Consider the following 26,975-nt stretch of genomic DNA (forward strand, 5'->3'; position numbering starts at 1 on the left):
CAGCAAACTTTTAGTTTCAATGCATACGCAAAAATCTACCCCTAGCTTCTAACCTTATTCATGTAGGAAATATAGTGTTGTGAAATTGCATGAGGGTTTTTTTTTTTAATATCTTCTAGGTTATTGTCCTTTGTTTCTTGTGACTCCACTTTTAACTGATACATTATTTTCAATATTATACAGTCTACCTCAACTGCATAGCAATGGCATGCACAGCAGAGGCCATTAGGTCAAAAATTTGACAGCTACACATTTTCTTGGCCGTTTAAATTCATGAGTTTAGAATGAAATTTTCACCAAGCAGCAGAATGTGCACTATTGACAAAACTGAAGCTATGAGAATGGGTTGTGCATTAGGCCTTGGTACCACAGTTGGTAAAAGCATTGCGTGCAAAAGGCAACCATCTGGATTCGAGTCCAAGTCTATCACACAGTTTTCCACTGCCAGGAAGGTTCCAAACAGCACACACACTCTTCCAGAGTAAAAGACTGATTCTCAAGACAGACCCCTCATCTGTGACTAAGCTATTTCTCTGCAATATCCTCTCTTCAAAAAATTCTAGTCCCACTTGGTGCGCAAGAGAACTCCTGGAAGTCTGGAAAGGGGAAGAGAGGTTATAGCACAAGTAAAGATGTGACAGCAGTCACGAGTAGTGACTGGAAAGCTCACTTGGGCTTTCAGGTGTTAGTCCGGCACACAGTCTGAAGACTGGTTGGTTTCATGCAGCTTTCCACGGTATTCTATCCTATGTAAGCTCCATCATAATTCCTGCAAACTTTATCCCTGTGAACTGTACTCAACAGTTGGTCTCCATCAACAATTTGACTATTTCTCAATGCCCCAGAATGTGTTCGATCAACTGATCTATTTTTAGTCAAGTTGTGCAACAAATTTTCTTTTTCTCAACATTCAATTCAGGACCTTTTCATTAGCTGTCCAATTTACCCATTTTAATCAACAGTATTCTTCTATAGCATCACAGTTAGTGAACTGTTTATTGTACATTAAATTGTTTGTTGGTTTCTGTCTTGGCTTCTTTGGCCAACATTCATCTGATGATTATTCTGACATTTTGCCAGCATGAATAGCTGTAATCGTCAATGCTTCACCCTCCATTATAGAAGATAGGTAAGCTACTGCCCACAGCAAATTCATTGGCTTATTTATATTCTACCAGTAAATTTAAGGTAATTATGATCTGGTACTAATTTTAATAAATCCAAGAGTTTGGAAATAGCAGTATTTACATACTTTGTGTTTGTATAGATTATCTTTTATTATTTGGGTCCACCTTTACATTTTGGAATATGTTTCCTATAGCTAAAAAGGCTACTATGCAGTTACTTGGTATGGGTCTGGGGTGAACTTTTTTAATTCAATGTTGCTCTTAATCAAAGAGTTTCTTTAAAAAAACATATGATTTTTCTATGATGTTTTTAATCTTTTCTTGTTAACTTTAAATGCAGTTTCACCCTGTGAATTTACAATTGGTCTAATAAGTGTGTTAGCATTGTGAATTGTGGTCTGTGATCTGAATACTGATGCTTGTGGGTTCACATCACTACAAGACCATTTCTTATACAGTCAACATAAAATTGTTACACTCTAGTGGCACGTAGGGTCAGAAATGCCCCTTTTGTATGTCCAGACACGTCAGTGTTACCCCATACTCAGCTTGTACAAAACTTTCAACAAAGTGGAAATGTGCAAGGAAGATCTGGTGTGCAAGGAAGATCTGGTATGCTCATCAATATAAAAGGGTGCAATACGAGCACGTGTGAGAGTTCAAACGGGGCAGAATGATTGGTCTCCTGGAAATGAGCTTGCCATACTGTGACATTATGGCTCACACAGGGCATGTTGCTGTGACAGTAATGCTTGTGTGAAACCAGTGGACAGAGGAAGGTCGTACTCAGCGATGAGCGGGTACTCGATCATGTAATGTGACTACAGCTCAGGACGACAGCCATCTTGTCCACATGATGCTAACTGATGAAACAGCTTCATCCATAGCACTGACTTGACATGGAGTGCTGCAATGGGTGTCGACATGTCTGCATTTATGGTTCAATGCCTTCTGCTGAGGACTTGACTGGTGACACACATGCCATTGCATTAGCTTCCAATGTTCCGAAACCACCAATTCATTTGTCTGCTAAGCACATGTAAACGCCATCACTGGCATGTTGAGTACGAAAATTTAGCGTTTTCGAATGTGTTCCACTTTAACTTGTCCTACAGTGATGGTAGCACGTGTGTAGATGTTATCATGGTGCCACATATCTGGCAGACTGCACTGCTGAGTGGTATAATTGACAAATGACAAATGTGGCGGTTTGGAGTACCACTGGCTACAACATGTGATCCCACTTCCTACGTACTAAGGGCAATCTGAACAGCAACCACTACATCAGAGGTGCCTTAGAGCCCGATGCACTGCCCCTCCTGCAGGCAGCTTCACATACCATATTGCAACATGTTAAAAGATACTTGTGATTTTTGTATTTCTTTCTGAACTGCTTCCTGAATTTTGTGTGTTGCAATTGTGCTATAAATTTAATCAGATACAGCAAAAGAAGTAATTACAGTTACATCAGTAATAAGCATGTGAGCAGTTCGTTTGGAAGATGAATGTTATATATTGTGTTTGAGGCCTTTGCTAAGCTAACTCTTGGTCGATGATGTGAATGTCTGTGATGTTAACTACTGGATAAAATTTTGTTTTCACTTTGTCCTACACTTTCCTTCCTATTGTGTGAGCTCCTGGAGATTATTCACATTTTTAGTTCTGAACTGATCGAATATCTTGCACTTTTTCAATCATATTAGTAGATTGTCCATACAGCAGTCTGTGGAGCCTAAAACTTAATTTGAACTGTACTTTGTGTAAGTGTTGATTTCAAACACACTTTTTTTGAATACAAGGAACTGATTTTGAATTTTATCCATGAGGAAGCTACTTCACTGTGATGTTATATGCAACAGAAAGATTCACAGTTCATACATAAATTACATGTTTCTAGTAAAAACCTGCTTATTTTCAACCATAATATTGTGTATGTTCTACAATAACTTTGGTAATTTCTTTTAGAAAATACAGGTTTCTGTCACACTGACATCACAATTTAGGTCCCTCAGTAGACAACTAAAGCCCTAAAGATGAACCTGGTCCTCAAAGTGAACAATGACAATTAAAAGATGCTATTTAAAGACAGCAGACATTTTATTATTAAGTTTTTTATTAATTTCTTTGCTGTCACATAACAAGCTGTAATTTCATGTTTTGCCCATTTGATCATTGTCAATTGCTTTCACTATTTGTATTCAACCAGAACAATGTGTTAATAAAAGACATCTTTCTTTATAAATGTAAATAATATATGGCCTCAATGACTTCCACAATGGCATATAAAGTTTCTCATTAAATAATCATTCTTCAGTTTTTTTGGTTTTACATGTGTGATAAAATCCCCCACCATTATCTCCTACTGGAATTTGCCATAGTTTAACAGTTTTTTTTAACTCTTGACCCCTCATAAGAATTTGAGCATGCTGGTGTATAGACTGACATGATTTTCTTGGAATACCTTATTTACTTTAAAAAGAGCTTTGCTATTCTCTCTCGGATTCCTTCAATATCAATAAAACTGTTTCTTTTATTTTATCATTTACAAATAACACTAACTCTGGATTTCAGACATGTTCTGTTTCTCAGTACAGCAAAATATTTTCTGTTTTTAGTTTGATTTCGTCTTTATTATACCACTGCTTTCCTGATGACCTTAACATATCTCATTTGATGCTATGTAACTCTTCTTTCAACACCACTGACCTATCTTCAGATCCCAAAGTTCCACAATTTGTCGTCCCTGAATAAGAGGTCATAAAAGCAGTTTTGTGTCTAAGGGTTATGTAGTGCTTCATTTAGCCAAAACTGGTGCAGAAATATCTGGTGTGCCCTATGGACTAAAGCCATTGTCCAAGTTTACTATGCCCAATAGTCTTTCACCCAGGTAAGAATACTGACATCCCATGAGTTCACATATGGCAGTAAGGCCTAGAACAATTCTACCCAACGCACCTTATCATGCAAGGGTCCAGCGAGTTTGGTGAGACACGTGAATCGTGCTACATATATATGTAAAGATACGTTCACAGCAGTCCAATTTTGTTATTTAGCTGCCAGTCTGTCTTTGTGGGACACACAACACATTTACATTTATTAAACTGCATTAACACAAGATTGTTGTGGATGCCACCCATTCTGAAATATAATGCATTTACATGGAAAAAACCTCAGCGTAAAATGTTACCTCTAAAATATTTCTGTTATATTAGATTTTCTTAAGATTCAAGAGTACATACCACACAACCAAAACATCAGGAGAACAAGAAATGCTGGATCATCCCTTGCAAACTGTGATTTTGTTTCTGAAATGATAAATGCCTAAATTAATAAATAGTAATAAAGATTCCAAGAATATTCACAACAGTCAAATAAACCAAAAATATTTTCTCATTTCCATCATAATGATTACCAGTGAGAAGAAAGATTGAAGTCACCACAACAATTAATATGCTTCACATTTTCATCAGAAGCCACTCTTCAAATTCCACAAAAGTCAGACACATTGTTAAATTTTCAGGAACTAAAATTTTGATTATGTCAACAATAATTAAGTAATAACATTATCAGAAGCAAGCAAAGGTCAAGTAGTTCACATTGGATTTGAGCCTATGTCTCTGTGCACAATTACCTGGACTTTCATTCTGTTTCTTGGTGGAAATGCTGCAAATTAAAACACGAAGCACCCAAAAGGGGGAAGAAGAAACAAAGTGAAACCTTATATGTTGAAAGGGCATATGATGTTATTTCAACAACTAGAATAATGACTCAAATTTACAAATAACTTGGCAGTATGAGACCACTTAGTACAAAATGTTAAAATGTTGCAACCACCCCCCCCAACCCCAACGCTGAATGAATGCACCGATTGAGTTGCAAAGGGTGTCATAAAGCTGTTGAATTCTCATCTGAGGCAATCTGATCAACAACTGCTGTAATTTGTCCTTCATGTCCTGGATACGGGCTCTGGGACATTGTCCCACATGTATTGCACTGGGGACAGATCAGAGGATCTCGCTGGCCAACGGAGTACCTCAAGAGCACACAGACAGTTCATACTGACATGTACTTTGTGTGCATGGACATCATCCTGTTGAAAAATGTCACCACAATACTGTCACACCAGTGGTAACACACGAGGACTGAGGATATCCATGACATATCACTGTGCTGTCACAGTTCCCTCAATCACTACCAGCCATGACCTGAAGTCATATCCTACAGCTCCACACACCATGATGCCAGGAGTATTACCACAGAGCCTCTTCAAAATGTTGGAAGAATGGGAACTCTATCCAGGTCACTGTCACACATGCTAACCATGGTGATCTGTGTTGGTGCAGAACCAAAATATTCATTGCTGAGCACAATGCAATATCATTCATCAGTAGTCCATGTTTACTGGTCATGACACCATTCCTAACAACCATTCGTGTGGGGGGAAGAGGGCGGCAGGGGAGGGGGGTCAGCATAAGTTTTTCTTGAATATCTCAAAATCTGCACTTCTAGCAAAAATGTTCCCATAACAAATTTAAAGTACATTAAATTTTCCACAAAAAGGTTTCTATTCATTTTTTCTCTAGGAGTAATAGTTCCCACATTACAGGGGATGGGAAAATTGCAGATTATTAAAAAAGTGTTTTAATGGTTTAATTTAATGTTTATTGATAAGTGAAACAGGTGAACAAACACTAAATGTGTGTGAAACATCTAAGTGCATCAGAAACTATTAAGGGAGAATCTATATTCTGGCTGTGTGACAAAGTTGGATGGAGGAGGCATAGGGTGGTGGCTGAAAGGTAGATGCATGAGGGAAGGCTGTGGTCATGCAATACCCTCCTCTGTAGATCTGTGAACTGAAGAGCGAGCAGGTGAGTCCCCACACACTAACCCACTACATCACAAAAGTCACAAAGTTACGCCAAGCCTTCCGCAACTTGCCTTATGAATCACTGGTGATGCAGTGTACAGATGCCCTGGGGTGTTTATTTTCCACAAAGTGCATTTACACTACACTGAATACAGATATGAATTACTAATAATGCCAACATAATAAATGCATATGGACAGATTCTATGCAAGTTTCTGCATATTATTCTACACTGCTAGAGGGAAATTGATTCTTTGTCATCCTGTACGGCAGCTGTAGCATTCTTCCAGGAATGGAAACACCCCACCAAAACCCTACTTGCTTTTAGGTTTAGAGAGAGGCTGTACTTCCCTAGCATATACTGTCCAGTTTTCTCATATGAGTAGACAAAATAACTTCATACTTTCAAGGCAAGCACGGAGTCAACTTGATGATGCACAGCAAACAGCAGAATTAGTCCATAAATTTGTAAATTAGATAAACTATCTTATAACTCTCTAAGAAATTTGTTTCCAACTCCAGCCAGTCAGGTTTTGAAAAGGAAACACATGTGAAAGAAACCCTGGTTAGGTGGTGGTTGTTGGGATGTTTAAGGGGGACTAAACAGCTAAGGTCATCAGTCCCCCATTCCAAAAACAGGCGAGACATAAATTTGCAGAGCAGGTAAAACCCCAAGGGGAAGGAGACTCCCCCCCAGGCACTGAAAGAACACAAATGCGGCAACGAACACTACAGACAAGAAGAGTACAGATGAACATCAGACAGAAAGAAACAGAAGAAAAGAAGATGGCCGGAGACTGGTTGACTGACCACGAGAACAAAAAAAGGGAAAGCGTCAACCATCCGACTACACACTAAAATCTGCAACCAAATATGAGAGACTCGAGGACAAGAGACACAGAAAGGGAAAGGTGCAGGACCTCCCTAAATGGAACCATAAAAAGGACTACCACGGATAAAATTTAAAACGTCGTCAGCCATGGAGGCATCGTCGCATAAAACCAAAGGCAAAGTGCCCGGGAGATTAAAAGACTGCCGGAGGGTGCGCAGTCGGGGACACTCCAACAAAATGTGGGCGACCGTCAGCCGGGACCCACACCGACATAGGGGGAGATCCTCCTGATGCAAAAGATGGCCGTGCGTCAGGTAGGTATGGCCGATGCGGAGCCGACACAGGATGACAGAGTCCCTGCGAGAAGCCCGCAGGGAGGACCGCCGCACATCGGTCGTCTCCTTAACAGCCCGCAGTTTATTCGGGGATGTCAGGCCACGCCACTCATCAGCCCACATCCCAAGCACCTTACGGCGCAACACCAACTGCTGATCACGAGCCGGGAGGCTGATCTCCAAAGCTGGGGCATCGATCGCCCCTTTGGCCAGCCTGTCGACACGTTCGTTCCCCGGGATGCCAACATGACCTGGCATCCAAACAAAGACCACCGAATGACCAGAGCGGGTAATGGCGGAAACAGACTCCCGAATAGAGGATGCCAGAGGAGAAGAGGGATAGCAGTGGTCGATGGCCTGGAGGCTGCTCAGGGAGTCACTGCAGATGACGATGGACGTACCTGAGCAGGAATGCCTATGCTCAAGAGCGCGCAATATGGCCACCAGCTCTGCAGTAAAAATACTGCAGCCAGCCGGCAAGGAGCGCTGTTCAACATTTGCAGCATGAGCAAAAGCGTAGGCAGTGCAACCATCAACGAGGGAACCATCAGTGTAGACAGTCTCACAGCCCGAAAATGAGGCGAGGAGCGCAAGAAAACTGCAACGGAGGGCCACAGGCAGAACCGAGTCCTTGGGTCCCTGTGCCAGGTCCAGATGGACGGACGGACGGGGCAAACACCAGGGAGGCGTAGGTGCACGGACCCGGAAGGGAGGCAGAAGAGGGAATGAACCCAGTTCTGACAGCAGGGACTGGACGCGGACAGCTATGGAAAGCCCAGACCGAGATCGCCGTTCGGGCAGATGGAGGACCATGGCAGGGAAAAGCAGGCGATGATTGGGATGGCACGGCTAGCAATGCACGTGGACAGCATAGTCAGCAAGCAATCGATGGCGGCGAATCCGCAGCGGGGGAACCCCGGCCTCCACCAGTAGACTATCCACGGGGCTCGTACGGAAAGTGCCAGTTGCAAGCCGAACTCCACAGTGGTGTATAGGGTCCAACAACGTCAACACTGAGGGTGATGCAGACTCATAGGCCAGGCTCCCATAATCAAGCCTGGACCGCACAAGGGCTCTGTACAATCGCAACAGCGTGCAGCGATCTGCACCCCAAGACGTGTGGCTCAGGCAGCGGAGGGCGTTGAGATGTCGCAAGCACTTTTGCTTCAGCTGAGTAATATGAGGAAGCCATGTGAGCCGGACATCAAAGACGAGTCCTAAGAAGCAGCTAGTGTCCACCACTTCAAGGAGGTGGCCATCGAGGTAAAGTTCAGGATGAGGGTGGACCATCCGACGCCTGCAGAAGTGCATAACTCGAGTCTTGGCTGCAGAGAACTGAAAACCATGAGTCAGAGCCCATGATGCCGCCTTGTGAACAGCGACTTGCAGCCAGCGTTCGGCGACGCCCGTAGTCGTTGAGGTAAAAGAGATGCAGAAGTCGTCGGCATACAAAGAAGGAGACACCGACGACCCCACGGCTGCAGCCAGACCATTAATGGCCACTAGAAATAAGGAGACGCTCAACACTGAGCCCTGCGGGACCCCATTTTCCTGTATATAAGATGAACTAGAGGCGGCACCGACTTGCATCCAGAAAGAGCGGCGCAATAAAAAGGTTTGAAGAAAAGCCGGGAGCCAACCATGAAGACCCCACTCATGCAACGTAGCAAGGATGTGATGCCTCCATGTTGTGTCGTACGCCTTCCGCAGATCAAAAAATACAGCAACGAGATGCTGACGTCGGGTAAAGGCTGTACAGATAGCAAATTCCAGCCGCACCAAATTGTCCGCAGCAGACCGGCCCCGACGGAAGCCACCCTAGGATGGAGCGAGGAGACCGCGCGACTCAAGGACCCAACACAAACTGTCCACCGCCAGTGGGTCCGCACCGGGCTTCAAGATGGGGACAATAACACCCTCTCGCCATTGCGACGGGAACACGCCCTCGCTCCAAATGCGGTTAAAGATGATGAGGATGTGTCTCTGGCAGTCCCTGGAGAGATGCTTCAGCATCTGCGCGTGGATGCAGTCTGGTCCTGGTGCTGTATCAGGGCAATCGGCGAGGGCAGCGAGGAATTCCCTCTCGCTGAAAGGAGCATTGTATTTTTCAGAACGACGCGTGTGGGGGTGGGGAATGATAATGGCGTCTGCTCAGCTCGCTCCTTTAGAGAGCAAAAGGCGGGAGGGGGGGTAAGCTGCAGTCACAGAGCTCTTAGCAAAGTGCGCGGCGAGGTGTTCAGCAATGGCGGCAGCGTCCGTGCAGGCAGCGGCATCCAAGGAGATCCCAGGGACACCCATAGGGGTCTGGTATCCATAAATCCGCCGGATCCGGGACCACACGAGCGAGGGGGAGACACGGGAGCCCAAGGATGAGACATACCTCTCCCAGCACTCCTGCCTACGCCGTGCAATAAGACGATGGGCCAAGGCACGGAGCCTCTTAAAGGCGATGAGGGTCTCTAGAGACGGGTGCCGCCTATGATGCTGGAGAGCCCGCCTACGGCCGCTAATAGCCTCAGCAATCTCCGGCGACCACCAGGGTACAGTCTTCCTCCGAGGGAGTCCAGAAGAGAGGGGGATGGCAGCCTCAGCTGCCGAAATGATTGACGTGGTTAAGACACGGACCACCTTGTCAATGTCACCCTGTGGGGGAGACTCAATGGTTGCAGCGGAAGTAAAAGCCGGCCAGTCAGCCCTATGGAGAGCCCAGCGGGACTGGGGCAGTGACAAATAGATGGGAAAATGGTCACTACCACACAGGTCAGGATGCGCTCTCCAGTGGAGGGATGGGACAAGTCCGGGGCTGCAAAGAGACAGATCGATGGCCGAGAACGAGCCATGGGCCACACTGAAATGTGTGGGAGCACCGGTATTCAAGAGGCTAAGATTGAGCTGAGCCAACACATGCTCCACGGCATGACCGCGGTCATCGGAGACAGTCCCACCCCATAGAGGGTTGTGGGCATTGAAATCGCCCAGTAACAAGAAAGGTGGCGGCAATTGGGCTATCAGTGCAGCCAGGACATGCAGCGCGACATCACCATCCGGTGGAAGGTAAAGACTGCAGACGGTAATAGCCTGTGGCGTCCACACCCTAACAGCGACAGCCTCTAAACCTGTTTGTAGAGGGACAGACTCGCTGTGAAGAGAGTTAAGGACATAGATGCAGACGCCACCAGACACCCTTTCATAAGCTGCTCGGTTCTTATAATAACCCTGATAGCCACAGAGGGCGGGGGTTCGCATTGCTGGAAACCAAGTTTCCTGAAGAGCAATGCAGAAGAAAGGGTGAAGGCTGATAAGTTGTCGGAGCTCAGCTAGATGATGGAAGAAACCGCTGCAGTTCCACTGGAGGATGGTATTGGCCATGGTTGAGAAAGGCGTGACGGGACTGGGAAGGCAGATTACGGCGCTGGGTCACCTGCTGCCTCCGATTGAGCACCTGTGCTAGTGCTTTCCATGGCGTTGGAGGGACCGGTGAGATTAAGGTCCTCAGCAGACGCCAGAATCTCCACCTCATCCTCAGACGCAGAGCTTGTAGGAAGCGGTGGGATGGATGCCACCGCAATGTCGTTACCCTTGGGGACTTTCTTCTTCTTCTGCTTCTCTCGCTGTGCCTTTGGTGGTTCAGGCTGGGAGGGCGTCACTGGGTCAGTCTCAGGGACAGACGACGACCGTGTGTCCCTACGACCAGGGACCGGCGGTTGTTTGAGCCACTTGCGGCTGTCGGCTTTGGTACTGGTTGGAACTTGCGAAGGGAGGTCCCCAAGGGACCCCTCCCTGGCGAGAGGAGCCAAAGAAGTCTTACACTTCTCCGGCTGGGAAGGGGGAACTGATGTCCCCGATGGTTGGGGGGGGCGTTGCTCCTGAAGGAGATGGAGCAGGAGCAACAGGGAGTGTAGTGCCCCCCACCATCAAGGGGGCAGGTGTGGTTCTCTGGCTCTGAGAGCTAACGGTGTGTGGTGCAGCTATAGGAACTGTAACAGGAGCGACAGTGGCGGCATAAGTGGACGTCATTCGTACTGGATGCAGTCGTTCAAACTTACGCTTAGCCTCAGTGTAGGTCAGCCTATCCAGGGTCTTGTATTCCATTATTTTCCGCTCCTTCTGGAGACTCTTACAGTCCGGCGAGCAAGGCGGATGGTGCTCCCCGCAGTTGACACAGATGGGAGGCGGAGCACATGGAGTATCAGGATGGGACGGTCGACCACAATCACGACAAATGAGGCTGGAAGCACAGCGAGAAGACATATGGCCGAACTTCCAACACTTGAAGCACCGCATCGGGGGAGGGATATAGGGCTTGACATCACAACGGTATACCATCACCTTGACCTTCTCAGGTAACGTGTCACCCTCGAAGGCCAAGATGAAGGCACCGGTTGCAACTTGGTGATCCCTCAGACCCCGGTGGACGCGCCGGACGAAATGGACCTCTCGTCGCTCTAAGTTGGTGCGCAGCTCGTCATTGGACTGTAAAAGGAGATCTCGGTGAAAAATAATTCCCTGGACCATATTTAAGCTTTTATGTGGGGTGACAGAGGCAGAGGATGCTGTTTTTATTAAGACTGACCCTGACCGCATCTTGGACAAGCCCTCCACCTCCCCGAACTTGTCCTCTAAATGTTCGACAAAGAACTGAGGCTTCACAGACACAAACGATTCCCCATCAGCTATGGTACAGACGAGATACCTGGGTGAATACCTGTCGCTCTCATTCATAGCCTTTCGTTTCTCCCATGGTGTGGCGAGGGAGAGGAACGATTTGGGGTCATAAATGTTACCTTTAAAATGGGCCCTCAAACACTTAGAGACTGCTGGTGGCTGGCCACCAGCAAGAAAAGATGTTCCACGCTTCATTGCGTGTCATCCACCCTCATGCCACCTACTCCGACCAAGGGCCCTCCCCACGGGCGCCACCCAGCCACAGCAAAGGCCACCTGGCAGGATGACCATTGCCGGGAGTCCTGATGCCCCAGGGAGATGGGCATCTACTCCTTGGCATACGTGGGGAGTTAACGGCACAGGCATCAGTAGAGTGATCCCTGTGTTGTCAGGGGGCTACAACCAACAGGGTACATGGCGGCCCCACCACAACGGACTGGCTACCGTGCTGGATGTTAGGTGACATGTGGTCCATGGTCGCCGTCAGTGCAGAAAGTGGCCCTGCACATTGCTTGGCAGAAAGTGCATGCAGGAGCGTATCCATGCCCAAGAAATGTAGAGCGGGCAGGACTGCAACGCAATGACGAATAAGCTGGCGAAAGTTCTCAACGCAAGATGGACACAATGCACCAAGTAAGGCGCCCTTCCCCAATCGGCTCGCTCTTTGGAAAAATTTTGAGATATGGAGGTCAAACCCGACAGGGGACCACCACATAAGGCCGAAACGTTTGAGACTCCTTTTTGTCACCTCTTACGACAGGCAGGAATACCGCGGGCCTATTCTTACCCCCGAACCCGCAGAGGGTAACCCTGGTTATTACAGTTACCAAGAGAGGTGCATCAAAATCACTTAACGTCAATGCATTAACGCATTTGTATACAATTATGCTGACTGTTAATCTGGATGGTAAATTAACTGGAAAGTTATTTACTGCACCGCAAGAAGTTGGAGGTGATGCGCCCCCTTACAATTCTTTTCATGTGTGTGATCTTGCAAGGGCAGTAGGGAATATTTACTTTACAGTAAACAAGAGTGGGAAAATGGGTGTGAGAGAATTACAACTATGTTACAAGCACTGCTTTTGGTGACAGCTGGTCAGAGTAAATTGCTTTTGCTTTATTCTTGGTCTGTGTATAAAAATCATACTCCTTTAGAGCAAACCATACCTCCTGAAAAGTAAGTGTCATTGAACCACTCAACAAATTCAGCCTCTGGATGTTTGTTTTTCCCATGCGTATAAAACATTATCACACAATCTGCAGTCAGTTTCATGATAAGCTCCATGACAGACTTCCGCATTTGGTTGCATGCCATCACATTCTGAATGCATTCTATAAGAGTGGATATCTGGCTGAACCTCCTGCATGGTTTGCAACTCTTCAGAAGTTCGTCTTCAACCTCGATGGTAAAAACCTCTGTGATCACTGAGGCGCACCATTTCTCATTCAGTACTCATGTGCAAGTTAATAGTTTGCTTTGAAAATTTCTTGAATGTTGACAATGTCCATTTTGTGGAATGTTATGCATAACATCCCACAGAAGGTTGATATCTGCACCTGCCAGTCATTCACTCTCCTGATGCAGACAGTGAGCCATCAGCAGCAAATACTTTTACTGCCATAGCTGTTAACCCAACATATTCAAGTGAGCCTTACTAAAGATTGAAATTGGGATCTCGCACTCAAGGGGTTCTTTGTAAGTATGTTTTCACAAGACACACTACCTGATCAAAAGTATACGGACACCACCAAAACATATATTTTTCATATTAGGTGCATTGTGCTGCCACCTACTGCCAGGTATTCCATATCATTGACCTCAGTAGTCATTAGACATTGTGAGAGAGCAGAATGGAGAGCTCCGTGGAACTCGTGGACTTCTAACATGGTCAGGTGATTGGGTGTCACTTGTTTCATACATCTGTATGTGAGATTTCCACACTCCCAAATATCCCTAGGTCCATTGTTTCTGATGTGATAGTGAAGTGGAAATGTGAAGGGACACATACAGCACAGAAGCACAGAGGCCGACCTTGTCTATTGACTGACTAAGATCACCGACAGTTGAAGAGAGTCATTATGTGTAATAGGCAGACATCTATCCATACCATCACACAGGAATTCCAAACTGCATCAGGATCCACTGCAAGTACTATGACAGTTAGGTGGGAGGTGAGAAAACTTGGATTTCATGGTCGAGCGGCTGCTCATAACCCACACATCACACTAGTAAATGCCAAACAACGCCTCGCTAGGTGTAAGGAGCGTAAATATTGGATGACTGAACAGTGGAAAAACTGTTGTGTGGAGTGACGAATCATGGTACACAATGTGGCAATCTGATACCAGGGTGTGGGTATGGCGAATACCTGGTGAACGTCATCTGCCACCGTATGTAGTGCCAACAGTAAATTTTAGAGGTAGGTAGGTAGGTTGGTTTAAAATAGGGAGGAAGGGATCAAACAGCTAGGTCATCGGTCCCTTGTTCCGAATAAAACAATGCCACAAGGGTGAGAATAAAACAAGCAAGACTGACAACACAAAATGGAGAGAAAGGAAAAACCACAAGAACGACCGAAGGGCAACAAAACACTTAATTGAAAAAAGGGGAGAAGAAAACCACAGAAACGCAAGAAACAGGTACAAGAGATTAAAACGGCAAAACAGATTACCATGGCTGGCTGAACATAGAGAATAAAAAGGAGAAGCCAGCCACTCTACAACACATTAAAACCTCCACCCTAAAAGCACTAGGGTTGAGGACACAGAGGGACAAAGGACATGTGCTGAAATTTAGATCACATGATAAAAACCACCCTCATGAATAAAACGTAAAATTAAATCAGCTGATGAAGCATTGTCAGATAAAATTAGCGGCAACGAGTCCAGTAACCGAAGATTTTGTTGCACGGCAGTCAAAGTGGGACAGTGCACCAGAATATGGGCCACTGTCAACCAGGTGCTGCACCGACACTGAGGCGGGTCTCCATGGTGCAGGAGGTAACCGTGGGTCACCCAAGCGTGGCCAATGCGGAGCCAGCAGAGACCCACAGAGTGCCAGTGAGAGGCTCGCATGGAGGACTGCCACACATTCGTAGTCTCCTTAATGGCACGCAGTTTGCTGTGTGTACTGAGACTATGCCACTCTGTCTCCCATAGCCAAAAAACCTGGTGACGTAAAAACAAATGCAGGTCAGTTATTGGAATGCCAATCTCCATAAGTGGTTTCCGTGTAGCCTGTTTGGCCAGCCTGTCGGCAAGTTCATTTCCTGGGATTCTGACATATCCTGGGGTCCACACAAACACCACTGAATGACCAGACCATTCCAGGGCATAGATGAACTCCTGGTTGGTCGCTACCAAAGGATGACGAGGGTAGCACTGGTCGATAGTTTGTAGGATGCTCAAGGAGTCAGTACACAGAAGAAACGACTGCCCAGGGCATGAACGGATGTGCTCAAAAGCACGAGATACAGCCACCAGCTCTGCAGTGAGAACTCTGCAGCCATCGGGCAAGGACTGCTGTTCAATATGTCCTCCATGGACATATGCGAAGCCGACATGACCATCAGCCATCGAGTCTTCGGTGTAAATCACTTCATGGCCTCAGTACATGTCAAGAATCAAGATGAAGTGACAGCGGAGAGCATAGGGGTGAACTGAGTCCTTTGGGCCATGTGAAAGGTCCAGGCGAAGCCGTGGGCTAGGAGTACACCATGGAGGTGTATTGATTGGACCTCAAATACAGGTGGTAAAAGCAATGACTCCACTTCAGATAGAAGGGATCGGAAGCGAACTGCAATTGCAAGCTTTGACCTGGGCCGCCAATGTGGGATATGAACTGCCATGGATGGGAAAAGGAGACGGTAATTTGGATGCACAGGAGAACTACGAACATGTGCAACACAACTGGTGAGCAGTTGTGCACGCCTGACGTGCAATGGACGAACTCAAGCCTCCACAAGGATGCTGGCCGCCAGTCTTGTCGTAAAAGCTCCTGTCGCTAGCTGAATGCCACAGTGGTACACTGGGTCGAGTAAAGCAATGCTGAGGGCGCCGCCAAACCATAAATCACACTCCCATAGTCCTGAGATTGAAAAAGGGCTCTGTATAGCTGCTGCAGCGTAGAGCGATCTGCACCCCAGTTGGTGTTGCTCAGGCAGCAGAAGGCACTGAGGTGCTGCCAGCACTTCTGCTTAAGCTGACAAAGGTGAGGAAGCCGAGTCAATCAGGCATCGAAAACCAGTCCTAAAAATTAATACGTCTCCACTACAGTGAGGGGATCATCAATAAGGTAAAGTTCTGGTTTCGGATGAATGGTACGGCGCCAACAAAAGTGCATAATACACGACTTTGCGGCCAAAAGATGAAAGCCATGGGCTAGAGCCCATGACTGTGTATTGTCGATGGCTCCCTGTAGGTGCCGCTCAGCAACACCAGTACTGGTGGAGCAGTACGAAATGCAAAAGTCGTCTTCATACAGAGAGGGTGAGACGGACCACCCTACAGCTGCTGCTAGATCATTAATGGCCACTAGAAATAGAGATACACTCAATACAGACCTCTGTGGGACACCATTCTCCTGCATATGGGGGGAACTATGGGAGGCACCAACTTGGAGACAGAAAGTATGAAGCAACAGGAAATTCTGGATAAAAATCGAGAGTGGCCCTCGGATACCCCACTTGTATATTGTGCCAAGGAGATGATGTTACAAGATGGTGTCATACGCTTTTTGTAAAGCGAAAAAAGACGGCAACAAGGTGTTGGCATCTGGAAAAGGCTGTTCGGATGGCAGACTCGAGGGACGCAATATTATCAGTGGTAGAGTGACCCAGGTGGAAGCCGCCCTAACACAGAGCCAGTAGGCCACATGATTCCAGGACCCAACCCAACCACCGACACACCATACGTTCCAGCAGCTTACAAAGAACGTTGGTGAGGCTGATGGGCCGATAGCTATCCACATCAAGCTGGTTTTTACTGGATTTGAGCACTGGTATGATGGTGCTCTCCCACCAGTGCGATGGAAAAATGCCATCGCACCAGATCCAGTTGAAGATGATGAGGAGATGTTGCTTGTAGGCAGATGAGAGATGTTTAATCATCTAACTGTGGATCCGATCTGCCCCAGGATCTGAGTCGGGGTAAAATGCAAGGGCTCGGAGGAGTTCCCACACTGTAAATGGGGAATTATAAGGCTCAGTGTGGCGTGTAGTGAATGAGAGGACTTTCTCTTCCATCCACCATTTGAGACGGCAAAAGGCAGGGGGGTAATTCTCCGATGCAGAGGCACAAGCATAGTGCTCAGCAAAGTGCTCGGCAATAGTGTGTGCATCGGTAGATAACACGCCATCTACGTTAACACCAGGAACACCTCTTGGGGTTTGATCTTTGCCCAGACTTGAGAAGATGACGTATGGCACCCAATGACCGACACGTACCTCTCCCAACACTCCTGTTTCCGTCTTTTGATAAGCTGGCGAATGCAGGCACGGAGCCATTTAATGGCTATGAGGTGCTCCAGGGAAGGGTGCCACTTATGCCACTGTAGAGCTTGCTGATGCTCCTTAATTGCTTCAGCGACTTCTGGCGACCACCAAGGGGCTGTCTTTTGCCGGGGCACCCTAAAGAATGAGGGACTGTGTTTTACGCTGCAGAAATGATCGTTGTAGTTACCTGCTCAACCACCACATTGATGTTACCATGTGGGGGAGAATCAACAGTGACAGCAGAATTGAAAGCTTCCTAGTCTGCCTTGTTTTCAGCCCATCCGGGTAGGTGTGCATGGGCCTGACACTGGGGCAGTGGCAGGAAGATGCAGGAGTGGTCACTACCACACAGGTCATCATGTGCTCTCCAGTGGACAGGTGGGAGAAAGCCAGGATTGCAAACCGAGAGATCAATGGCTGAATATGTACCATGAGCCACACTGAAATGCGTGGCGGCCCCAGTATTTAAGAGGCAGAGATCGAACTGATGTTTCGACATCTCTGCCTCGACCAGCAAGAACGGTGCCACCCCACAAGGGGTTATGGGCATTAAAATCTCCCAAAAGTAGGAATGGTTTAGGGAGTTGATCAATCAGTGCAGCCAATGCATTCAGGGGTATTGTACCATCTGGAGGAAGATATACATTGCAGACAGTTATTTCCTGCATCATCCTTATTCTGACAGCCACAGCTTCAAGAGGGGTTTGAAGGGGCACAGGTTCACTGCATACTGAGTTCAGGACATAGACGCAAACTCCACCTGACACACTATTATAGTTGTTATGGTTCCTGCAATATCCCTTATAGCCACGGAGGGCAGGAGCCCGCATTGCCAGGAACTAGGTTCCCTAGAGGGCAACGCAGAAAGCAGGTGTAAAGCTTAACAGTTGCCGTAGCTCAGCCAGGTGGTGGAAAAAACTGCCACAATTCCACTGGAGGATGACTTTATCATGAGGCTGGGAAGGCATGAAGGGCACAAGGAGGCAGGTTATGTCTCAGGGTCACCTGCTGCCTCCAACTGAGTATTTGTAGGCATTTCTATGGTGGATGAGGCATCAGTGAGATCCAGGTCCGCATGGGACGCTAAGATCTCCACTGCATCCTCAGATACGGAATTGATAGGGAGTGGTGGTGGTGTTAGGGCCGCCAGAGGGCCCTGTTTCTTAGCAGACTTCTTTGTTTGCTTGCTCTCTCGCTTCTCTTGCTGGGAAGATTTCTCCGAAGCAGCTTCAGCCATTGAGGAAGACCATGAAGCTCTTTGTCCAACAGCTTTTGGCTCCTTGAGCCACTGGCAAGTGTCCACTGTGGCATTAGTGGATACCTTGGAAGAGAGGAACCCAAGGGATCCCTTCCGCACGAGAGGAGCCGGAGGTGGCTGTTGCTTGTCCAGCAGGGGGGAGGGGACTGATGTCCAATGTGTTTGGGGGGGGCCTTGCTCCCGAAGTACGTGCTCTGGGAGCAACGGAGGAAGATTTGCCCCATACCACCAAGGAGGTGTATGTATTCTGGTGGCCTGGAGGGTCCACTGTTTGTGGCACAGAGTGAGGAGCCACTGGCACTTCGGATGGCGATGGTGATGTAGCTGCAGTGTATGTCGACGTCAACCGAATAGGCTGTAATCTTTCAAATTTACGTTTAGCTTCTGTGTAAATCAACCTCTCCAGGGTCTTGTGCTCCATAATCTTCCGTTCCTTTTGGAGTACTGGGCAGTCTGGCGAGCAAGGGGAGTGGTGGTCTCCACAGCTGATGCAAGTGGGAGGTGGCGCACATGGAGTATCTTGGTGCAGTGGACATCCGCTGTCTCGACATGTGTCACTGGAAGTGCAGTGGGAAGAATGTGCCCAAACTTCCAGCACTTAAAGCACCGCATAGGGGGCAGGACGTATGGTTTAACGTCACAACAGTAAACCATCACCTTGACTTTTCAGGCAATGAATCACCCTCAAAGCCCAAGATGAAGGCACCGGTAGCAACCCTGTTGTCTTTGGGTCCCCTGTATACACGACGGAAGAAACGAACACCCAGCCGTTCTAAATTGGCGCATAGCTCATCGTCAGACAGCAACAGGAGGTCACAATGGAAAATAATCCCCTGGACTATGTTGAGGCTTTTGTGGGGAATGATGGAAACAGGAATATCACCCAGCTTGTTACAGGCGAGTAATGCTCGGGATTGGACTGGGGATGCTGTCTGAATCAAGACTGCGCTGTTTCGCATCTTGGACAGTGCCATCACTTCTCCAAACTTATCCTCAAGGTGTTCAACGAAAAATTGAGGCTTTGTCGGTAGAAAAGAGTTCCCATCGGTTCTGCTACAGACTAAAAACTGATGCTAATATGGCTCTCTCCGTTCTGTAACTGTACGTTCCTCCCATGATGTAGCAAGGGAGGTAAACGATTTAGGGTCATACCTGTCGGCATTGTACTCTATCTTGCCCTTCTTAGGGACTGCTGGCACAGTACGGTTACACTTAGTCCATTTCATTGTGAGTCATCCGCCCGGTCAGGGGCTCTCCCCAAAGAGCATCAACAGTGAGATCCCTGTGTTGTCAGGGGTTACCACCAAATGGGTACATGATGGCCCCACCACAATGGACTGGCTACTGTGCTGGATATTGGATGCAGAGAAATTCAATATTGTCATAGGGGTGAAAGAGGAAAGGAGACAATGGAAGAAGATGGCATACCCTGGAAAGTATCCTTGCCCAAACAGCTGAATCGCAGGTGAAGATGCAAAGCCATGACAAGAGATTCAGGAAATCAAATCTAAGGGCACTTGTGCACCACGTAAGGCATCCTTCCCCATAAGGCCCGCACTTCTGTACAGTTTTGAAAGTGGCAGGTCAAACCATAGAATGGGACCTGAGCTCATAGAGCCGAAAACTGTGAGACTTCTTTTAGTTGCCTCATACTACAGGCAGGATTACCTTGAGCCTCTTCTACCCCCTGGACCCCCAGGGGGTAAATTTCGGAGGCTGTGGTGTAATGGTATGGTCATGTTTTTCATGGAGGGGGCTTGCAGCCCTTATTGTTTTGTGTGGCACTATCACAGCACACGCCTACATTGATGTTTTAAGCACTTTCTTGGTTCCCACTGTTTAAGAGAAATTTGAGGATGGCGATTGCACCTTTCAACATGATCGAGCACCTGTTCATAACGCACAGCCTTTGGCCGAGTGATTACACGATGATAATATCCCTGTAATGGACTGGCCTGCACAGAGTCCTCACCTGAATCCTATAGAACACCTTTGGGCTGTTTTGGAATGCTGACTTCGCGCCAGGCCTCATCGAGCGACATCGATATCTCTCCTCAGTGCAGCACTCCGTGAAGAATGGGCTGCCATTCCCCATGCAACCTTCTAGCATATGACTGAATGTATACCTGCGAGAGTGGAAGCTGTCATCAAGGCTAAGGGTAGACCAACACCATATAGAATTCCAGCATTACCGATGGAGGGCACCATGAACTTTTAAATTTTTTCAGCCAGGTGTCCGGATACTTTTGATCACATAGCACAGTTTACATCTATCATAAAGTGTCAACCAGTTCAGTTCTTTCAGCATCTCCCATGGGTCAAACAAACCTGTGACAATTATTACCACCCTTCTTCGTATCTCTTCAATATCCCCTTTTAGTCCTATTTGGTACAGGTTCCAGTCACTTCAGCTGTACTCTAGAATGGGTCACCCAACTGTGTTGTACGAGTCCCCTTTGTAGAGTGATTGCATTTCCCTAGTATTCTACAAGTGAATCAAAATCTGCCACCATCTTTACCTGTCAGTGAGGCTATGTGTACATACAGTCTCATATCCCTACAAATGTGAACACTGTTAGCTGCAACACGCAGAAGACATGCTTTGCTGGTGCTGCATATTTTAGCGATTGTGACAGAGATAAACTCATGCTGCAGTGCTCTTCTTTGGCATGAAGGTGTAGAAGTGTGTATAGAAATAGCTAAGTGAAAAATCCATGCAATATGAACGTTGATCTATACATAAAAGATGACTTCCAAATTTTTCTTTAAGTGAGACTGTGTATAAAATATTCGTATGCCGATTTCAAGTCCTAGATTCAAATATTTTACTGTTCGCGTTGCTTCTGTATAATCTTTCATTGCTTGTATCAATACCTGTTCGTACTGCGATATATTGTGAAATTTCAAACATTTGGGAGTATGGTTACCATCAATTGTAGGCTTAAGCTTAATTGTGCTCTTTAAAATTTTTTTACTTATTTCTGAGAATTTTTGGACACTTACAAAACAATATTTTCATAATTTACTGGCACAAGTGTTTTTGATACGTAACTACTTGCATAGCAAATCAGTATTTGTGGTTCACAGTTACTGCCAAAGAATACATCATCCCTGAATTTCATTGTCTATGAACGCACATTGAGAATTTTCAGAAGCTACCACTGTCCTTTGCATAATCTACAAGTAATAGGCAGTGATTTAATTACTGTAGCAGATATTCTAATTAACATATTGTGTAACATTTAGTTTTCCGTTAAAGAGGAGAAGCCCTATACATTATCTACATTAATAGTCAATTTACTCTGGTTTTGAGTTAACTCTAACAACTGTAATTAACCTCAAAGCATTTTAGGAAACTAGTAATTTTTACCACAGGCTTTTGTGTTGGCTTGAGAAAAATCTCGTTTTGTGTATTTGCTCCAATTCTTATAGGGAATTAGCAACTTTTTAGTTAAATAGATTAAAAGATAATCAAGCAGGCTTAATTTAAAATTATTTGTTCACTGCCCTGTAATTCAGCACGTCAGCTAAAATGCAGTCCCACTGTAAATGCTGTTCTCGAACATGGGATGAGATGCTTGACATTCGTAAGCAGCTGGAAATCACCATGACTATTGCCAAACGACTGGCAGCTGGTGCAAATCAGTATGTTGGAAGAGCTCCTGAGAGTTGCGTAGCTGTGACACCAGTACCAGAGATATCTTGTCCTATCCTCTCCTGTGGATCCTTTCTCCTCTGCAAAAAGTACAGAATCTGTCATTACTTGTCCACTTGACTGTGAGGGGTGTGTCAATGGTAGATCCAGGCATCCTGCACAGAGTGGATGGGGACCAGAGAGAACCCAGGGTGTTGTACCAATCCCCCTAAGTTTGAGGTGTTGTGTTTCACTGAAAATGAAACTGAGCCAGTGGCACTCACTTCACCTGTTTTGGGCAAACCTGTTTTGTTCAGCATGAAGAGGAGGCAAACACAAAATGGTAGGGGCCTGTTAACCATCAGCAGTTCAAATGTACAACAAATGATGGTACCCCTTCGGAAATGGAGCAAAGGGCACGAGAGGACACCAGATGCACTAAGTGTTTATGCCTGGGGTTCTCATTCAACACGTTAAAGAGGCTATTGCAGCATCCACTGAGGAAACAGGGTGCAATCAACTGCAGATAGTGGCACACGTTGGAAGAAATGATGCTTGTCATATGGGCTCAGTTGTTCCAGTGAATGGCAGAGGTTGAGATGACCAGCCATGTGCATGGAGTTTCAATGAAGTTTACGATTTGCAGCACTGCCCCCAGAACTCATCATGGCCCTTTGGTTCTTAGTTGAGTGGAAGTACTGAACCAGAGATTACGAAGGTTCTGTGACAAGCTAGGCTGCAACTTCCTGCACTTGTACCATAAGAGTTGGGAACTGTAGGGACCCCCTAAGTGGGTCACGTGTGCACTACACATCAGAGGTTGCCTCAGGTAGCTGACAGTGTGTGGGGTGCACGCAACGTGTGTTGTTGTTGTTTTTTTTTTTTTTTTTTTTTTTTTTTTTTTTTTTTTTTTTTTTTTTTTTTTGATTAGGCATCTCTCCATTCAAGTTAGATAATGATAGCTGTAGGAAATCTACAAGTATCAGTATAAGATCGAAGTAAATGCCTCCCACATGTGAAAGTACTAAAATTCTAATGGTTAACTGCCGAAGCATTTGCAACAAAGTGCCAGAATTTGAAGTGCTTCTGAAAAGCAGTGCAGCTCACTTAATGATAGGTACAGAAAACTGGTTGAAACCTGAAATTGATAGCAGTGAGATTTTTGTGGAAAATCTGTGAGTATATCGAAAGGATAGGCAAATGGGAAATGCAAGTGGTGTATTTGTCGCAGTAGACAAGAAACTCTAATCCACTGAGATAGAAATTAAAGCTGCACGTGAGACTGGTTGGGCAAGACTCAGTATCAGAGGTGGGCATAAAATGAAAATTGGATCCTTCTATCACCCACCAGCCTGATCTCCTGATGTAACCGAAAACTTTAGAGAAAATCTCAGTTCACTTGCACTTGAGTTCTCCAATTATTATTATTACTGTTATTATTTACATTTTATGGCCTTCATTGTACCACCCTAGCCAACTTTATACAAAGAATTTTTCAGTTTCCTGTCAGCCCAGTACTTCTTCATTCTCTTGGATCTCATCTTTCTTTCTTCAGTGGAAATCACTCTTCCTATTGTCTGTTTGTTGATTCTCGTTTGCAGTCTGGTTTGTTTGTCTGCGAGTTTCCCAATTTTGTCAGTTTTGTTTCTTAGGTCTTCCAAAGTAATCTCTAGCTCATCCATATCTTCCGTGATTTCTGTAATCCACTTAATGTCGCACTTACTATTCTACAATTTTTCTATTAGTCTCCTGATGTTCCTGGCATTCTGATTAGATGTCTGAAAAATGAAATTCGTTTCTTCCTGATTGTACTCATTACCGGTTCTATTTCCTTGTAGACTGTTTCATTTGTAGCTACTCTCCAGTGTCCATCTTTCTGGTACGATTCGTTGATGCACGTTCTGATGATTCTTCTCTCTATTTTGAGTATTTTTGTCTATTTGTACAGTGTTAGTTGTTTTGAAGATGGTTTCACTTGCGTATGTTATTTCTGGTTGAGTGGCTGTTTTGCAGTGTTTTAATTTTGTTGCTATTGACAGGCTCTTTTTGTTGTAGGTGTTCTTGGTGATACATTGTGCTCTAGTCAATTTGTTTATTCTTTTATGCCATGTTGGCTTTTCACTGAGGTTATATGTTACGATTTCTCCCAGATATTTAAATTTATCTAAAATTTTGATTTCTTGGTTTCCTATGGCAATTTTGTTTATGAGTGGTGGGTCAGTTAACATGATGACTGTTTTTTTTTTAAAGGATATTCCAAGACCAATTTTCTGTGCTGCTTCCTGTAGTGAGATAACTTCTTGTTTGGTTTCCTGAATACTGTTGGACAAGAGAGCAAGGTCATCAGCAAATCCTAGACAATTTAAACTTATATTGTCTTTGCGTGTTCCAGTTTGGATGTTCTTTGAGTTAGTCTTGTACCATTTCCTCATTATGTATTTTAAAGCACAGTTGAACAGCAGGGGTGCCAAGCAACCTCATTGTCTTAAACCTGTTTTTATGATGAATGACTCAGAGAGTTGCCCCCTGAACTTGACTTTTGATACAGTGTTGGTTAAGGTGAGTTCTATCAATTTGATTAATTTTGTATGGAGCTCAAAGTTTCTTAAGATTTTTAACATTGAAGGTCTATGGATACAGTCATATGCTTTTTTAAAGTCCACGGAGGTTATTACAAGAGGTTTATTTCGTTTCTTGTAATATGCTATGGCTAATTTTAAAGTGATTATCTGCTCTGCACAGCTTCTCCAAGGTTTGAAGCCTCCTTGGTGTTCACCTAATTCTTCCTCTAGTTGCTCTTTGATCCTCTTGTATAGGAGTCTGGAGAAACTCTGGTATGTGCAGTCTAAGAGAGAGATACCTCTGTAATTATCTGGGTTGCTTTTATCTCCTTTTTTGTGGAGTGGTTGGATTATGGCTGTGGTCCAATGTTAGGGAAACTTTTCTGTTAGCCAGATTTTTGTTAGGGCTATGTGTAAGAATGTTCAAACTGTATCACTGGAATATTTCCACATTTCAGCAAAAACTTGGTCTTCTCCGCATGCCTTATATTTTTCATCTCTCTGGATTGTTGGAGAATTCATGAGATCAGGTGGAGTCTTGATGGGTGTGTGTGTGTGTGTGTGTGTGTGTGTGTGTGTGTGTGTGTGTGTGTGTGTGTGTGTGTTAATTGCTAAAAGTTCCTGGAGTTCTTCACAATTCAATAGTTTACTAAATGCTTTTGCTATGATTTCGGCATTTTCCTTGTCATTATGTGCCATTTTTCCATCTTCCCTTTTCTCCAACTGTACTGCAACCATTGGAGACTTTAATCATCCTGCAATTGATTGGGAAAATTACAGTTTTATTAGTGGTGGTTATGGTAGGACATTACTAAATGCCTTCTCTGAAAACTAACTAGAACATATAGTTGGGAACCCCACTCATGAAGAAAATATATTGAATCTAATTGTAACAAATAGACCTGACCTCTTTGAGGACATCCACATTGAAACTGGTATCAGTGAACATGATGCGGTTGTGGCAACCATAATTACCAAAGTACAAAGGACAATTAAACAAGCAGAAAGATACATACTTACAGTAGACTAAATACAAAAATCAGTAGTGTCATATCTCAATGGGAACTCAAAACTTTCAGCACACAGCAGGAGCATGCAAAAGAAATATTGCTCAAATTTAATGGATAGATATGTACCCATAATGCAGTTCATAATGGGAGGGAAGCTCCGTGGTATACAGTCACTGAAAAGAAACTTGTAAAAAAAACAGATTACTGCATAACAGGTGTAAAACCAAGCATAGGGCTATAGAGAGAGAGGTGCTGAATGAAACATGTTTGGACATCAAGAGAACAATGTGTGATGCCTTCAATGGCTACCATAGCAGAATATTGTCAAACAATATTTCACGAAACCCAAAGAAATTCTGGCAGTACGTAAAGGCTGTAGCGGCACCAAAGTTAGTGTCCAGACCCTAGCAAATGAGACAGGAACCGAAACTGAGGGTAGCAAAGTAAAAGCTGAAATGCGTAATTCCAGTTTCAAATGTTCCTTTACACTGGAAAACCCAGGAGAATTTCCCCAATTTAATCCTCATGCCACTGAAAAGATGAATGAAACAAGAACTAGTGTCAGTGGTGTTGAGAAACAGATGAAACCATTTACTTTGGAGAATACCGTGGTTCACACAGTCAAATGCCTTCATCAAGTCACAGAAAATACCAACTGGTGCTATTTTATTGTTTAATGCTTGTAATATTTTGTGAGCGAATAGGGAAATGGCATTCTTGGTAATGTAACTCTTGTCCAATCAAAACTGTGGTTTGCTGAGGATGTTATTGTTGCTTAGAGGTGATAGTACTGTAGAACAAATTACCACCTCAAAAATTATGGAAAATGATAGCAGCAGTGAGACAAGTCAGTAGTTACTGACATCTCTCCTATCACCTTTCTTAAATACAGGTTTGACAATGGCATATTGCTGCCTTTCTGGAAAACTGCCTTTAGTTAGTCATTTACTATACATTTCAGATAAGACTGGGCTTATTATATGGGAACAAATTGAAAACATGATCAAAACATATTAGCTTTTACTTTGAGCAAATTTATAATTTTCTTATGTTCAGAAGGAGAAGTCGATGATACGTCCATATGATCGAATTTTATGAAAATTACTTTTTCAACATACTGTTGTGAATTTACTCTTGAACTGTTTGTCCCTATACTTTCCACTATATTTAAGAAATGATTACCAAATATAT

General features: G+C 45.0%; 1 protein-coding gene across 1 annotated transcript in view; it reads right to left on the minus strand.

Moving 5' to 3' along the window:
- Positions 1-26,975, minus strand: part of LOC126469877 (protein unc-50 homolog A) — a 97,619-nt gene that overhangs the window by 62,401 nt on the left and 8,243 nt on the right. Inside the window, exon 3 of the mRNA XM_050097202.1 lies at positions 4,367-4,432. Coding sequence (XP_049953159.1) covers positions 4,367-4,432 — 66 coding nt within the window. The remainder of the gene's footprint in view (positions 1-4,366; positions 4,433-26,975) is intronic.

Source organism: Schistocerca serialis, chromosome 3 (assembly GCF_023864345.2).
Source record: "Schistocerca serialis cubense isolate TAMUIC-IGC-003099 chromosome 3, iqSchSeri2.2, whole genome shotgun sequence".
Classification (NCBI taxonomy): Eukaryota; Metazoa; Arthropoda; class Insecta; order Orthoptera; family Acrididae; genus Schistocerca; species Schistocerca serialis.